At 45.3% G+C, this 15,598-nt stretch overlaps 2 protein-coding genes across 7 annotated transcripts in view; one reads left to right on the forward strand and one right to left on the reverse strand.

Annotated features, from left to right (window-relative positions):
• On the reverse strand, positions 1 to 3,849 carry RWDD2A (RWD domain containing 2A). Its single transcript, XM_060168355.1, is given in 2 exon segments — positions 1 to 1,540; positions 2,570 to 3,849. Coding segments are annotated over 2 exon segments (879 nt in total). The 5' UTR covers positions 2,771 to 3,849; the 3' UTR covers positions 1 to 862.
• Positions 3,325 to 15,598, forward strand: part of PGM3 (phosphoglucomutase 3) — a 27,606-nt gene continuing 15,332 nt past the window's right edge. For 3 of the 6 annotated variants that reach the window (XR_009543926.1, XM_060168350.1, XM_060168353.1), the window contains exons 1-4: positions 3,973 to 4,080; positions 5,523 to 5,728; positions 7,202 to 7,386; positions 10,047 to 10,114. Coding sequence is in view for 5 of the 6 variants with exons in the window: in XM_060168350.1 (XP_060024333.1) it covers positions 5,525 to 5,728; positions 7,202 to 7,386; positions 10,047 to 10,114 (457 nt within the window). In the remaining variant the exon portion in view is untranslated. The other 3 variants (XM_060168351.1, XM_060168352.1, XM_060168354.1) reach the window with 3 other exon arrangements.

Below are 15,598 nucleotides of genomic sequence, written 5' to 3' on the forward strand. Positions count from 1 at the left end.
GCTACTTAAATAGGAGCTATTATCGTTAAACTCTCAGTTTGAAGCAGGCAGGTGAAGCTTGTGGAGCTTGAAAGTTTCAGAAGAGATGGCAGTGACATCAGCAAAATGTAGAGCCTGACTTTTGTCCTCTAGGAAGGTGATGGTACAGGGACATCCACAGTGGTCCTCTCCCAAGCTCCTTGCCCCACAGGGCGATGCAAGCTGGAACAGGGACGAAGACCCATGCGCACTACCGGTGGGGCTGCGTGGACAAGAAACCACATCTTGTTCTGTGGAGAAGAACCCAACTAAGAATAGTGGTACATGACCCTTAGTATTGTCAATCAACCGATGTAACAACACGGCGTGGTGTCACCACCATTAGTCAGGATTTGGCTTTATGAAAAGAAAAAACCCCAAACAGGGAGTTTAAGTTAAAGTGAGAAACGTGGTAAACACATGCTCTCTCTTTGTTCTGATTTTAAACTTGACTTAGAAAAATGTGGGGTGTCACCTGCATGCTAGCAACATGAAAACGAGAAATGTTATTCATATTTATGAGTTCGGAGCTGCAATTTGACTACTGCCATTAAACTGGGCTTTGGACTCCTTTTTAATCAAATTAGCTTCACTGGTTTAACTGATAGACAGGTTTTTATTAATTAACCATTAAATAGCTTTCAGTTAACACAAGTACATAGAGGTAACATCACAATTGCACTGTTATAAAGTTAAAAGCCTTCTGTGTTTCATTTCCAGGGAAAAATGCTGGAGCTAGGTTCCCCACAGATGATGCTTAACAGCCACTGGTCCTTTTATTTTGGTCTTACTAACAGAAATACTAACTTAGCGAGATTACAAGCATAGGTCTCTTAATAGCTTCCTAGGAGTCAGAACTTTTGCTTTCGATACCAAATAATATCTGGAAAACATGCTCACTTTTGTGTTTTTTGAGAAATTCTAAGAACTGGCCCAGATTCATGTGATAGTCATTCCTTAAGCCATAGTCACCATGGGCCTCAAGAAGTAATTCTTCAAAAGAATGGAAAAGGCGCAGGTCCTCCCCGTTTCCTTCGGTTTCGATACTCTCGGCATGCTTACAGGAAATGTGTTTCCAGTTGGGATGCCTAACTGTGTGCTAGAACTCCTCACAGTGCTCTCTGAAGCCTTCCACACAGATTATCCCCGGCTTTCCCGTCATGCAAAATCCTGTCACATCCAACCTTTTCCCGATATCCAAAATCTTCTTTCGTAGGTCCTGCTGATATATATGGTGACTGTAGATCCACATTCGGAGGAATGTGTTCTTCACTGGCTTTGCTTGTGCAGATGGTTCATACACGAGCTTCCTGTTCAGGAAGTAGGAGGCACTGTTGTCCTGCAACCACTGGATGGCTGCACACACACACAGCTCACCTGGATCAAAAGTCCCTATGTAAGAAGTGAGACCTTTGTTGAGAAGGAGCTGCTGTTGTCTGTCAAGTTCGGATGACCATCCAAATAGCTGCAGTGCTGCGTAGGGGTAGCTGTGAGGCATGGTTACTTGCAAGTCAATTTTCACCTTAAAATGAAAATCAAATAGATTTAAGTACCGTAAAATCACATAAGCTAGTTTATCCATGGCCACTGCACGCTGCTGATAAATGTCATAGTTACTGCTACTATTACGTGTCAGCTATGTGCCAGACACTGCACAATTTTACATACATAAATTCCTTCCATGTATGCATTCATTCATTCCCATATTCATCCAACACCTACCATGTGTCAGGTACCCTATACTGAAATAAAGAAGTGAAGAAGCTAGACACTAGTTCTGCCCTTCATGGAAAGAAGCCGAGAGCCCAGTGAAGGAGACAGACGTTAAACAAATAATTATACACAGCAAGTATTTCATTGCAAAGGTGAGAAGCATTGCCATAGAAAAGTACAGGGATCCACTGAAAGGTGGAACCAGAGGGATTGCATCCAGTCTGGGGAGCCAGGGAATTCCTCTGAGGGAATGACGCCCAGAGGCTGACTAGGAAGTAGCTAGCACAGCGGTTCTCAAATGCCTGGTCCACTTGTTACTTGGGCTCTGCTAAAGTTGCTGGAGATAATGGATCAGAAGGTGAAGGTAAATTCATTTTCAGAATTTAGATTTTCTATCTGTATTTGCTTTCAGTGTCATGGTGCCATCAAAGAAACATTCACTCCTTAAAAGCCAGTTTTGCTAAAGACAATATTTAGGTTTGTGAAGATCGTAACATATGTACAAGATAGTCCATACTACAATAGCAACATTGGTAAAAATGGATGAGTGAATAGAATAAAAATGGCAGTAGAAGACTGCAAGATGTGTTTAATAAAAACATTAGGCATATTTATTAAAAAAACACTAGGCATATTGGTATAAAAGGTGTGCATATGTATGTAAAATTCAAGATCTTTATTGAAAACAACTTACAGGTCATCCCATATTTTGCTGGAATATCCCATATATGCATCTGGAATATTCTCTATTTACTTCCTGGACAGGAAGCTCAGGTTCCAAGTGTTTCCAATATAAACTGGGCACCTGGAAACAATTAAAACCACTCAGGGCACCTACCTTGGGCTCCTCGATCTGGAGTGTAATCACAAATTCGATTTTTGGTGGCAGTGCCTCCCTTGTGCCTTCCAAATATCTCTTTATATTCGTCAGGGCATTGACATCTTCAAGTTTTACTTCTCCTTGGTTAGGAAACATAGAAAACAGCATTTCCATCTCCAGCAGCTGAAGTTGAAGGCATTCGTTCATTGAAGCGGACATGCTGACTTGAAATCAACCTGTCAGGAAAACCGGAAGGGCCCAGGGACACTGGATTTGTCAACGTCGGCGGTGTCCAGAGGAATTTCCCGCAGCTCCCTTTCCGTGGAAGCAGCTTTGCAGGAGCGCTATTACGCGTCGAGAGCTAGGGGCACAAACCGGGACACTTACACTCTTCTGCTTTATCTCCTGGCCCCCAAATCTAGTATACGCGACATCCTCCAAGATACGTCGTTGAAATTCAGATTCCCAGTCCCTTTATCCCCAGCCCCCGCTTCCGATCTGGATCAGGGAATCCGGACTCTCAACAAGTGTTCCGAATTATGCAGTTGCAGGTGGTTGGGCAACCACCACCTGCAGACGCTCTGCAAGCCTGAATTCTGGGAAAGGCGAGGGGCCCAGCCTCCGAATCCCACCCAGGTGTCGGGCTTGGGCGGAGCTGGCCGCTGCGGCGAGGGAAGCCCGCAGTGCCGGCGGGGCGGAGCTCCGCCTCCCCCGGCTCCCAGGTCTCCGGGGCCCCGCCGCGCTCCACGCCAGTTGCCGCCCCTCAGCCCCAGCGCCACGAACTCCTCCCGGGTGGGCCTTTCCGCCTTTCTCGGGAGCCACCCTGGCCCCGGGCGGCATCCTGTGAGTCCGGGCGATTTGGATCCACCTGGCCTCTGCCCCGAGGGGCCCAGGCTTAGTGAGGGGGTCTTACAGGTAAATAAATAAAATGACCTTTTGTGCGAGCTAGGGCGGTAGGATGGGGAAGGGGGTGGGGCACGAGAAGGCGCCACAGAATCAGACGTTTGGGAGATGAACCTCGAAAATCGAGAGTGGGATGCGAGAAGCCGGGTGGCACTCACTGGGGCCGGGACCACCTGGTTACAGGCCTCATATCGGGGCTGGTACCCCCCATCCAGGACCACTTGGAAGCCCGGCTTCCCAGGAACGCGGGCCCTGGCGCCCTCTGAGACCCAAATTTGGAGTCAGGGGCTGCGTATCTGCCGGTCGCAGTGCTCTGAGGGCCCGCGACCCTCGGCCCCAACCCCCGGGCCACCGCGGGGGCCTCACCCTTCCCAGTCATTCAAAGGAAACAGCCCCAAGCCCTCTCGCAACGCGGATCCGCAGTTTCGCAGGCGCGAGCAGCGCGTAACCGGCAAGGAGGCGGGGCCTGGCCCGCGGACTCTTCCCGCGCTGTGATTGGCTGAGGGGCGGGACAACGGGCCGGAAGCCACGGAGGGCCACGTTTGCGGATGACGACCTTTCTGGTCTGGTTCTTGTCTAGTGCGGTTCCCCCTGCCGCCGCGAGGGAGGTGGTCCGCGCTGTAGAGGTGAGGGGGGGGGTGTCTCCCGGCAGAGGTGAGCGGGGTCCCGAGGCTTGGCGGCGAGAAGGAGACCTTCCGGTCCGCAGGGGTTCGGCCGACCGCCAGGCTAGCGGGCCGGCTAGCGGACTGACTCGCGGGCCGCGCGGGACACACCTACTCGCCACTGCGGCTCGGGAGCGGGCTGGAGGCGCGGGCCCGAGGGTCTCGAGCTGGGAAAGGGGTCTCGTCCATCACCTAGGTGGGGACCTCAGGGCTGGGTGCCAGGAAACGTGGGGCGATTCGGGGGCTGGGAGGAGAGGGGAACTAACCAGGTGCTAAAGACTGGGGGGAAGGGGGCCTTTCTTAGCTTTTTTATAGTGGACAGTTTGGACTTGAGAATACTTTCAATAAAAGCCCCTCACATGCTCGTTGAAAGTAGTTTTAGGACCTAGAACGCATGAAAGGGTGGAAACATTTTACCTTGACTCTTTATTTTTTTGACTCTTTTTTTTTTTTTTAAGACTTTTGGACGTAACAGCTCGTTTACGCCCTTAGAAATAACCAAGATGCATTGACGACTGGTCACTTTTTAATACAACGTCTTCATGCATGTGAACTAGATTTGATCGCTCTAGGCCAATCTAAATTAGCGTCCTGAATGCCAGCTTTTTCCAACTGGACAAAAGGAAACATTTAACTTTTGTTCATTGACGCAGTGAAGGACAGTAAAGAAAACAAGAGTTGGAAGCCCCAAGTTCCACTTAAAGTTAGAGTATCCCAGAGAAGGAAGTACTAGCGGGCTAAGGGCTGATGTTTGATTTTTTAAATGAAAGGTAAAAGGAAGATGTTGCTAGTTTCCGAGCTTAATTTAGAAGGGTGTCCTGAGCCTCCCTTACGAAAATACAAAAATCCACTGCAAGGTGTGTTGGGAGGTCTGGGCAGTCTTGGAGAGGAGGCTTTTGCCCTTTGCTTTTCCTTTGGGAATAGGTCTCTGTAGCCTGGGAGGAATAGCAGAAGAACTGCATAGATTTCCCAGATATTTTGTATATGCAGCCCCAGTCCACTGGAGAATGTGACCTTCGGCCTCAGTCTGTCAGCAGCTTCCCATGTAAAATTTAGGTTGTTTAACTGATACCCAGAATTAAGTGTTCCCATTTGTAAAATGATACGGTCCCTTGTAGGATTCTCTGAATCTAGGTGTAGAATCTTCATTTTAGTTGGGAATGGACCATTTTAAGTTTGCCTTGGGTCCAGGAATTGTTGGGGACAGTCTCATGTCTGTCCTGAAGTGAACAGTACAGTTAATGCTAACCTCCGGGACTTATTCTACCATTTTTTTCCGCTCTCAAACATAGGATTTGGGGGGAGGTTCAGAATGAGGCAGATCTATTAGTTTGGGGTGGCAGTTTTTGAACCAGATGGTCCTTGAAAGATTTCTTATGCCTGAAAAATACTCCTTAATTTTGTAGACATGGATTTAGATGCTGTTACAAAGCAGTCAGCATTACATGCCAAGCCTGATGGACTCACTCTTCAATATGGGACTGCTGGATTTCGAACGAAAGCAGAACACCTTGATCATGTCATGTTTCGAATGGGATTATTAGCTGTCCTGAGGTCAAAACAGACCAAATCTACTATAGGAGTCATGGTAACAGCATCACACAATCCTGAGGTAATGCATTTAGTGCTCCGATAAAGCAGATGTTTATTTGCAAGACCAAACCTTAGTTTCTGAGGACTTTGACCCAAAGTACAAATTCTAATTCTAGGAATGTGCCTTCTCATTGCCATGTGCCTTTACTTTTAAAACAACTCTTTTCTTAACAAGTGTTCATTTAGCTCATGACTCTTTAAAGGGTGTGGAGAGAGTGAAAGGAGATGGTCATTTTTTGGAGTGTGTCCATATTGAGAAGTGACAGAATGTCCTTCCAAGTTAGTTGTATTGAGACAGCATCAGTAGTAAAAAGTGTTGCCTCTGTTAATTTAGCAGAGATTAAAGAGATTGGAGGCAAGCTGGGGGAGGGGAGAGGGCAAACATTTGAAAAGACTTAGCACAGTTTGAAAGTTTTCACACAGCTTTTCTCTAGCTAGGGAATAGTTTCCCGTTCTGAGTGAACAGCCAAACACGTGGCTCCAGGGATCCAAAGGTGAGCCCTGGGCAGAATACTGATGAGGCCTGATGGGTCTAGTGTTTATGACAATTAAGTTTCTAAAGTATTCCTTTTGAGACAATTTAACCATCATATTCTGTACTGGCCTATAACTGATATGTGGCTTAAATAATATGCTTCTGTTTGGTTGCTAGGACATGAGACTTTTGCCTTTGTAGCTAAATCAGCAGCAAGTTAAAGCTCTGTGGGTTAGTGAAGGATTGTAACCTCCTCCCTTCCCACCCCAAAACAAGAGGATGTTGCTTATTCAGCTTCTAAATGTGGATCACTCTGAAGGTGTAAGTGTCTGAATGGCTAAATCACCTTAATTGCTTAATGATTTGTAGACAGAACCCCAGATTTATTGTTAATTTCAGAAGCACTGCTTAAAACAATTCTGAGCTGTTTCCTTCCTTTGACATTCACTCTGAACTACACTTTTTTTCTTTCCAGAAATTTGAGCAGACCAGAATTAGGCGTCAGTTTTCAGCTTCTGTACCACCCACTGGTTGACATGCTGGCCAGTGTGTTCTTTGAGTCCAGCCATAGTGAGAAGGATCTCCAGGTGTCCTGGGTCTGCTACAGTTGTGCCTCATCAGTTAATTGATGGCGAATGCTCAGATGACAGCCTTTTAAAACAGCTAGTGTGGCACAGTGGCTGTTGGATTTAAGAGTCAGATGGACTTGATGTTTTAATATCAGAACTGACACTAGCTGTATGAACATAAGCAGAGTACTTGCTCTGAATCTCAGTTTTCTCAAAGTGAGATTGGAGTAACCATCGGATTATTAGTTAGATGGATAACATGTGTTGTGAGGATTTACTGAGGTGATGTATGTACAACACCTGGCCCAGTGCCTGGCCTTCAGTAGTGGTCACCGGGGAAACTGCCTGGCCAACACTGTCTTTTGTTGGGGGAAAAGCAGCTTGGGTTTACTTCCTCACGTCACCCTCACAACTGCACAGATGACTTATTATTTGTTTTTCTTTCAAGGAAGACAATGGTGTAAAATTGGTTGATCCTTTGGGTGAAATGTTGGCACCGTCCTGGGAGGAGCATGCTACCTGTTTGGCCAACGCTGAGGAACAAGATTTGCCGAGAGTGTTGGTGGACATTGGCGAGAAAGCAGCTGTGAATCTGCACCAAGATGCCTTCGTGGTGATTGGTAGAGATACCAGGTGACCATCAGAGCTACTGGTGAAAGCTGCTTGGGAACACCACATAGATGGTTGCATCTGTTTTAGCGCCCAGGACAAATCAAAAAAGTCGAGGAAAGTGGAACTGCCCTGAGAGGCTTCTCCACGTCCTGGTCTTTTCAGTAGGATGTAGGAGCTCAGTCACTACTGCAGGTTGGGCTTTGGAGTCTGAGCCCCAACTCTCACACTTACTGTATGGGTTGAGTAGGTCACTTAAGCTTTTGGAGCTTACCTTTACTCACCTGTACAATGTTGATGATGAGCCTACATCATGCAGTCCTTCCTGAGGATTACATGAGTACGTGCAACACACCTGTTTCCTGGCACAAGAGAAGCACTTAGCAAATGTCTCCCATCCCTTTACTTCTGTGGGTTTAGGTTTTTCCCCCATAGAGTAAGAACATGTGATTGTAAGTCATTATTTTTAGAGGTTTACTTTATAGCCTGTGTTATTGTTGGTTCATAGGTCATTTTTCCCTTGCTGGAGTTCATTGGAAAGCATTAACCATCTATATTATTTCTACGCATTTGTCACGTTTGGCAGCTCTTACCTTCCTTTTCAAAAAGGTGTTATTGTAAAATGTTAGATTAAAAGTGTACTTTGAAACAGAAGCATTCTCTTTTGCATAAGATCTGGTTTTAGCCAGAGATTCTTTCTAAAGGAAATTTCTACTCCGTCTCCGAATGGCCTACACTGGTGTTTTACCCTTAGTGTGTTACCAGAGGGACTTCCAAATACCATTGTTTGTGGATTTATAGGTAACAGAATAGCCAAGTGACTTATGTTCTGAAGCAAATTATTATCTCACAGTAAAGTCTTGCACGTGTATTGGGTTGGCCAAAAGGTTCATTCGTTTTTTTCCGTAAGATGGCTCTAGTAGCTTTTAGTTATCTTTAACGTCATTCGAAACAGTTTTGTTAGATCGTATGTGACAGCTGTCATATCAGCGTGCATTTAAAAACAGACATCAAAATTGGTGAATTTTTGTGTAGCCATTTTAATATTGAAGATGGAAGAAAAACAACATTTTTGGCATATTATGCTTTATTATTTCAAGAAAGGTAAAAATGCAACTGAAATGCAGAAAAGATTTGTGCAGTATGTGGAGAAGGTGCTGTGACTGATCGAACATGTCAGAAGTGGCTTGCAAAGTTTCGTGTTGGAGATTTCTCTCTGGACGATGCTCCACGGTCGGGTAGACCAGTTGAAGCTGATAGTTATCAAATTGAGACATCAATTGAGAACAATCAATGTTATACCACGCGGAAGATAGCCGACATACTCAAAATATCCAAATCAGGTGTTGAAAATCATTCGCACCAGCTTGGTTATGTAAATTGCTTTGAGGTTTGGCTTTCCACGTAAGCTAAACGAAGAAAACCTTCTTGACGGTATTTCCGCATGTGATTCACTACATAAACGTAACGAAAACGTTCTGTTTTTAAGACAAATTGTGACGGGCGATGAAAAGTGGATACTGTACAACAATGTGGAACAGAAGAGATCGTGAGCAAACGAAATGAACCACCACCAACCACACCAAAGGCCCGTCTTTATCCAAAGAAGGTGACGTTGTGTATAGGGTGGGATTGGAAGGGAGTCCTCTATTATGAGCTCCTTCCAGAAAACCAAATGATTAATTCCAACAAGTAGTGTTCCCAATTAGACCAACTGAAAGAGGCACTCGATGAAAAGCGTCAGGAATTAGTCAAGAGAAAATGCATAATCTTCCATCAGGATACCGCAAGGCTGCATGTCTCTTTTGATGACCAGGCAAAACCTGTTACAGTTTGGCTGGGAAGTTCTAATTCATCCGCCGTATTCACCAGACATTGCACCTTCGGATTTCCATTTATTTCGGTCTTTACAAGATTCTCTTAATGGAAAAAATTTCAGTTCCTTCGAAGACTGTAAAAGGTACCTAAAACAGTTCTTTGCTCAAAAAGATAAAAAGTTTTGGCAAAGTGGAATTATGAAGTTGCCTGAAAAATGGCAGAAGGTAGTGGAACAAAAGGGTGATTACGTTGTTCAATAAAGTTCTTGGTGAAAATGAAAAATGTGTCTTTTATTTTTACTTAAAAACCGAAGACACTTTTTGGTCAACCCAATATTTGCCTCTTGTCTATTACCTGGTTTAAATGATATAGAACATCTTTTTCTACAAGGCAGTTATATATCTTACATATCTTATTTCCAGATAGATAGAAAAATAATTTATTCTGACTTTTTAAAATGAAAACTAGACTCTGTACGCTTGGTGGTTTAATACCCAGCCCTGGGTTATGCACGCTCTGTGGTTTCAATATTTATTGTTACTGTTCTCAGGCAGTGTATGTATTGTTACAGTCAAACTTGAAAAGGTATTTAGGTAGGTTAATTAGTGTATCCTTTATATCTATTTCCTAAATGCATTTAAAAGCCAAACTCTTTCCAAGAAATATATTGTGAAAGGCTAATGGAAAATGCTTACACTTCACCCGTATTTTCAGAGTTTTCAGGCTTGGCAGGTTTCATTTAGTTCAAATACAATGGACTTGTTATTCTGAAACTGGTAGCACAGAATTTCTGCATTTGCTTTTAGAACTAGCAGCTCAGTTGGTCTTGGGATGGGATGTAATATTTTCTTCCTTTTCTTTCCTAGGCCCAGCAGTGAGAAACTTTCACAGTCTGTAATAGACGGTGTGACTGTTTTAGGAGGTCAATTCCATGGTATGTATTTATCCTGACTTGTAAATTAATCTTTTAAAAAGTTTTATAAAAATATCACAAAATAAATATATATTTAATTTAGAGAAGTTTGAAACTGCAGATAAACAAAGTTAAAAAAAATGGACTCCTAGATATAAACTACTAGCTTTTTAAGTTAAAAAAAGTTAAAAAAAATTTTGTGGGCTTGCGTATTACATTTTACCTGTAGGAGATAATATGTAGGCAAGGCTGATCTTAGACAACTTCCTTTATAATCCTGAATTTCCTGATATAAAAACCCCTGGGGGAACTTCCCTGGTGGTACAGTGGTTAAGAATCTGCCTGCCAATGCAGGGGACATGGGTTCAAGCCCTGGTCCAGGAGGATCCCACGTGCCGTGGAGCAACTAAGCCCGTGTGCCACAACTGCTGAGCCTGAGCTCTAGAGCCCATGAGCCACAACTACTGAGCCTGTGTGCCACAGCTACTGAAGCCCACATGCCTAGAGCCCATGCTCCGCAATGAGAGAAGCCACCGCAGTGAGAAGCCTGCACACTGCAACCAAGAGTAGCCCCTGCTCGCCACAATGAGAGAAAGCCCCCACGCAGCAATAAAGACCCAACACAGCCAAAAATAAGTAGATTTTTTTTGTGTGTGGTATGCGGGCCTCTCACTGTTGTAGCCTCTCCCGCTGTGGAGCACAGGCTCCGGACGTGCAGGCTCAGCGGCCATGGCTCACGGGCCCAGCCGCTCCACGGCATGTGGGATCTTCCCGGACCGGGGCATGAACCCGTGTCCCCTGCATCGGCAGGCAGACTCTCAACCACTGCGCCACCAGGGAAGCCCAAGTAAATAAATTTTTAAAAATGTTTACCAAAAAAAAAAAAGCCCTGAGGTAACTTGAAGATGTTCATTCTGGGGAGTTTTTGTCAATATCGGGTATTCCCGAATAGCTGATCACTTGTGGAGTCAGCTGTTAACAGGTCAAATAAGGATGGAAAATATCTTTGACCTACTTGTAATCATGATTTGAAGTTCTGACAGGTGGTTTTTCCTATTGTATCAACCCTAGAAGAATTAAATGCAACAAGACAGGCTGGAATCCTCTTCTCATGTTGGTTGTGCACCATGTGAATGCAGTGACTCCACTGTGCTTGGAGGTGAATTTTCCTGGTGTCAGATCTCTCTCATTTAAAATACCTTCTCTTGATCCCCTCAACCTCCTGTGTGTTCCCTCATTCCCAGTTAACCTGGCCTCTTCCAGGACTCACCTGGTTTGCTTCTCTGTTTGCTCTTCTGGTCATTACTAAGCCTACTGCCGGTGAGTCTCCATCCTTGCCTCTGCAGGGAAATGTCTCCCCCAGCGCTCATCTGTTATAAAGCGGGAATTCACCTGGGGCCTGGGCTTCCCGGGGCGTGTTTGGTTAAGCTGCAGGGATCCTGTGGGCCTCTGGATACAGCGTGCTGTGTTACCTGCACATGCGCTTTTCTAGGGAGAGGAGTCATAGCTTTTGTCAGATACTCAAAGGGATCTGTGATCTAAGAATAACTCTCAGAATTTATATTTTAAAGTTTTTATCTCAGTTGATGTCTATGAAGAGACATCACCTGAAATAACATCAACAGTCCACACTGTGACCTCTCCCTTTCTTTAACTTCTACTTCCTTGGCCACTGTTGCGTATTGGTCTTGTCCACGGGCTCCTCTTCTGTCTCTCCTAATGTGGCATTCCTCACTTCTCGCTTTCATTCTGCCTCATTTCTGAATGAGTATCTTTACTGCCATAGCTCCAGCTGCGTATATTCTTTTATTCATTCGCTCATCAGTTCATCTGCCATTTTTGACTACCTGCTACATACAGCCCTCCAGGAGTCTGTTACACTGCGTATCACAACCTACAGTAAGAAACCGATTTTGTATCATGACGTGTCTAGTGTGCTTGTGTGTATGACTGAAATGAAAGTTTCAGTGAACCGTACTTACCCATACTCAATGACATGTGTTCATCTGTTCTGTTAAAAAAATGCAGAAATGATGGCTGGGTCTACTAAGTAGATTCCATGACCTGTTGACAGGCTTGGCGTGAGGTTTGAAAGCATTGGTCTGAGTGCTGTCTCACCCTGTCCCAAACTGTCTTCTTTCTGTCATCCCCAGAATGGTTGAACTTTCCAGTACTGTCATTCTATCTCTAGAACCATCACTTTTCTAGGGTTTTAATCTAGAAAAATTTGAGAGTGATTTTTTTTTCTTTTCTTTAAACCTTTTGCTCATTTTTCTCTTCAACTTAGTGTATTTCAGGAAATGAAAGATGGTTAATGTGACTGCAGCACAGAGAGACTGGGGGAAGCTAGTAGAAGATAGGGTGAGGGAGGTGAGCAGGGGCCAAGCCACTCCAAGCCTTGCAGGTTGTGGTGAGAATTGGGGCTTTACTCCAAATGCAGTGGGACTCTGTTGAAGGGCTTTATGCCAGGGAATAGGATCACATTTTCACTTTAAGTCCCTTTGGCTGTTGTGGGGGGATGGGGGGAGAGAGAGAGAGGCAGGGGGGAGAGAGGGGGGAGGGGAGAGAAAGGGAGGGAGGGGGAGAGGGAGAGAAGGATGGGGGAGAGAGAGGGAGTGGGGAGAGAGAAGGAGGGGAGAGGGAGAGGGAGGGAGAGGGGGGAGAGAAGGAGAGGGAGGGGGAGGGAGGGGGAGAGGGAGAGGAGGGAGGGAGGAGGAGAGGGAGAGAAGGATGAGGGGGAGGGGAGAGAGGGAGGGAGGGGAAGAGGGAGAGAAGGATGGGGGAGAGAGGGGGGAGAGAGAAGGAGGGGAGAGGGAGAGGGAGGGAGAGGGGGGAGAGAGAAGGAGGGGGGAGAGGGAGGGGGAGAGAGGGAGAGGGAGAGGGGGAGAGAGGGAGAGGGGGTAGAGAGGGAGGGAGGGGGAGAGGGAGAGAAGGACAGGGGAGAGAGAGGGAGAGAGAGAGGGAGTGGGAGAGAGGGAGGGGGGAGAGAAGGATGGAGGGGGGAGAGGAGGATGGAGGGGGAGAGGGGAGGAGAGTGGGAGGGGGAAGAGAGGAGGAGGGAGGGGACAGGGGAGAGAGTGAGGGGGGAAGAGAGAGAAGGAGGAGGGAGGGGGCAGGGGGGAGAGAGGGGGGACTGTGCAGTAGTTCGTGCAAGACTGATGCTAGCGAGAGAAATGGAAAAAGGTGGAATTAGTAATGAATGCAAAGGATTTTGTGATATGTGATGAGGCTAGAGCTGTGAAGAATGGCTTCTAGGTTTCTGGGTTGTTCCGTGGAATAGATGGTGATGCTTTTTACTGAGTAACTGTCTATAATAGTCATTTAGTAAATGTTTATTTGGTAATTTTGATATCGGTCACAAAATCCTTTTGTTTCATCCTTCAGTATGTGTCTTTGGAATATGGTTTTTCTCTCCTTACACACTTCCATTAAGCTAGTCTAAGCTCTTACTCACTTTTTTTGAGCTTTTCCACCTCCTCTCATCTAATCCTTATACCAGAGCCAAAGTTGCCTTCACACAATACCGTTTCTGTTACATAACTGCAGGGCTCAAGAGCTTAAAGTGACTTTCTGCTTCCAATCCAAACTCTTGTGCTTGACTTTGAAGACCCCTGAGGGATTTCTTCACGGAATATTGATTGGATCCTGGTCCACTTTTGCTGTTTCTCTTGCTTATGGTGCCTTTCTTGTGTGTTTAGCTATTTTTGACTGTAAGCTGTTTTCTGGGAAAATTATTTGTGGGGCAGTTTTGAGGTTTATGATAAAGGTGTATTTCCCTGGCTGAGTTTAGTGTTTGCTTCTGCTGGGGCCTGGGGGTACTACCTGGCCGGTGGGTGACAAGGTTCTTTGATGCCAGGGCTCTTCTATCCCGTGTTTACGTGAATTTGAACTGGGTGTCTGTGGGAGGCCTGTGCTTGTGGTGACAGCTCTTCGGGGTGGGCTTCCCACTCTGCTCTGCTCAGCGCCAAGACAGCTTTCCGGGGAGTAGGCCCTGGTGGCTGATTCACTTCTAACCCACTCTTGCACCGAAGAGTAGTCCTTTTTTTTTTTTTTTAATTTTTATTTTTTATTGGAGTATAGTTGATTTACAATGTTGTGTTAGTTTCAGGTACACAGCAAAGTTATTCAGTTACACGTACACATATATCCATTCTTTTTCAGATTCTTTTCCCACGTAGGTTATTACAGAATATTGAGTAGAGTTCCCTGTGCTATACAGTAGGTCCTTTTTGATTATCTGCTTTATATATAGTATTGAATAGTATGTGTATGTTAATCCCAAACTCCTAATTTACCCCTCCCCACCACGTTTCCCCTTTGGTAACCATAAGTTTGTTTTCTAAGTCTGTGAGTCTATTCTGTTTTGTAAATAAGTTCATTTGTTTTTTTTGTTTTAGATTCCACATGTAGGGATATCATATGATATTTGTTTTTCTCTGTCTGACTTAATCATTTAGTATGATAATCTCCAGGTCCATCCACTTTGCTGCAAATGGCATTGTTTCATTCTTTTTTATGGCTGAGTAGTAGTGCATTGTCTTTATGTACCACATCTTCTTCATCCATTCATCTGTCGATGGACATTTAGGTTGCTTCCATGTCTTGGCTATTGTAAATAGTGCTGCAGTGAACATTGGGATGCTTGTATCTTTTCGAATTATGGTTTGAAGAATAGTCCTTTGGGGCTTCAGCCTCATGAGAGCCTGTTCCCCCAGTTGCACATCTTAGACCAGCATGGACTGTTTGCACTGAGAACCATTGCTCAACTTCTCATTTAGAGGAACGTCCTCAGAGCAAAACTGGCTTCCCTTAGCTCACATCCTGGAGTTCTCTCTTCATGTAAATTTTGGCCTAATTCCTTTGTAATGTTGGTACTGTAATTCTTTTTAAAAAGAGATTTTTCTCTTATTCAGCATTTTTGGTTGTCTTCGGGAGGAGGGTTTATCTGAATTACATAGTTTGTAATGTTACTGGAAATAGAACTCAGTTATTACTTTTCTACGTTGCTCTATTTTTATACTGCTACCCGTCTATACTAAAGGATTGGTTTTTGCTATCAGTAGTAGTTCATATTTTTTTTAGAACCAAGTATGTGTCCAATGTGTGCCTTTTCCACCACCAATTAATTCTGACACTATCTACCTGGAATTAGGGTCACATCCCACAGGTTAAAGGCTCAGTGCCACAAGCCTTGCCCCTCCCCCCTTCAGATGCCAGTCACCTGGGCTTCTTTTTTTTTTGCGGTACGCAGGCCTCTCACTGTTGTGGCCTCTCCCGTTGCGGAGCACAGGCTCCAGACGCGCAGGCTCAGCGGCCATGGCTCACGGGCCCAGCCGCTCCGCGGCATGTGGGATCCTCCCAGACCGGGGCACGAACCCGTGTCCCCTGCATCGGCAGGCGGACTCTCAACCACTGCACCACCAGGGAAGCCCCTGGGCTTCTTTTTAAATTAATTAATTAATTTATCACCTGGGCTTCTGACAGCCCTCTCCTTGGGGTCGATTA

Source organism: Lagenorhynchus albirostris, chromosome 12 (assembly GCF_949774975.1).
Source record: "Lagenorhynchus albirostris chromosome 12, mLagAlb1.1, whole genome shotgun sequence".
Lineage (NCBI taxonomy): Eukaryota > Metazoa > Chordata > Mammalia > Artiodactyla > Delphinidae > Lagenorhynchus > Lagenorhynchus albirostris.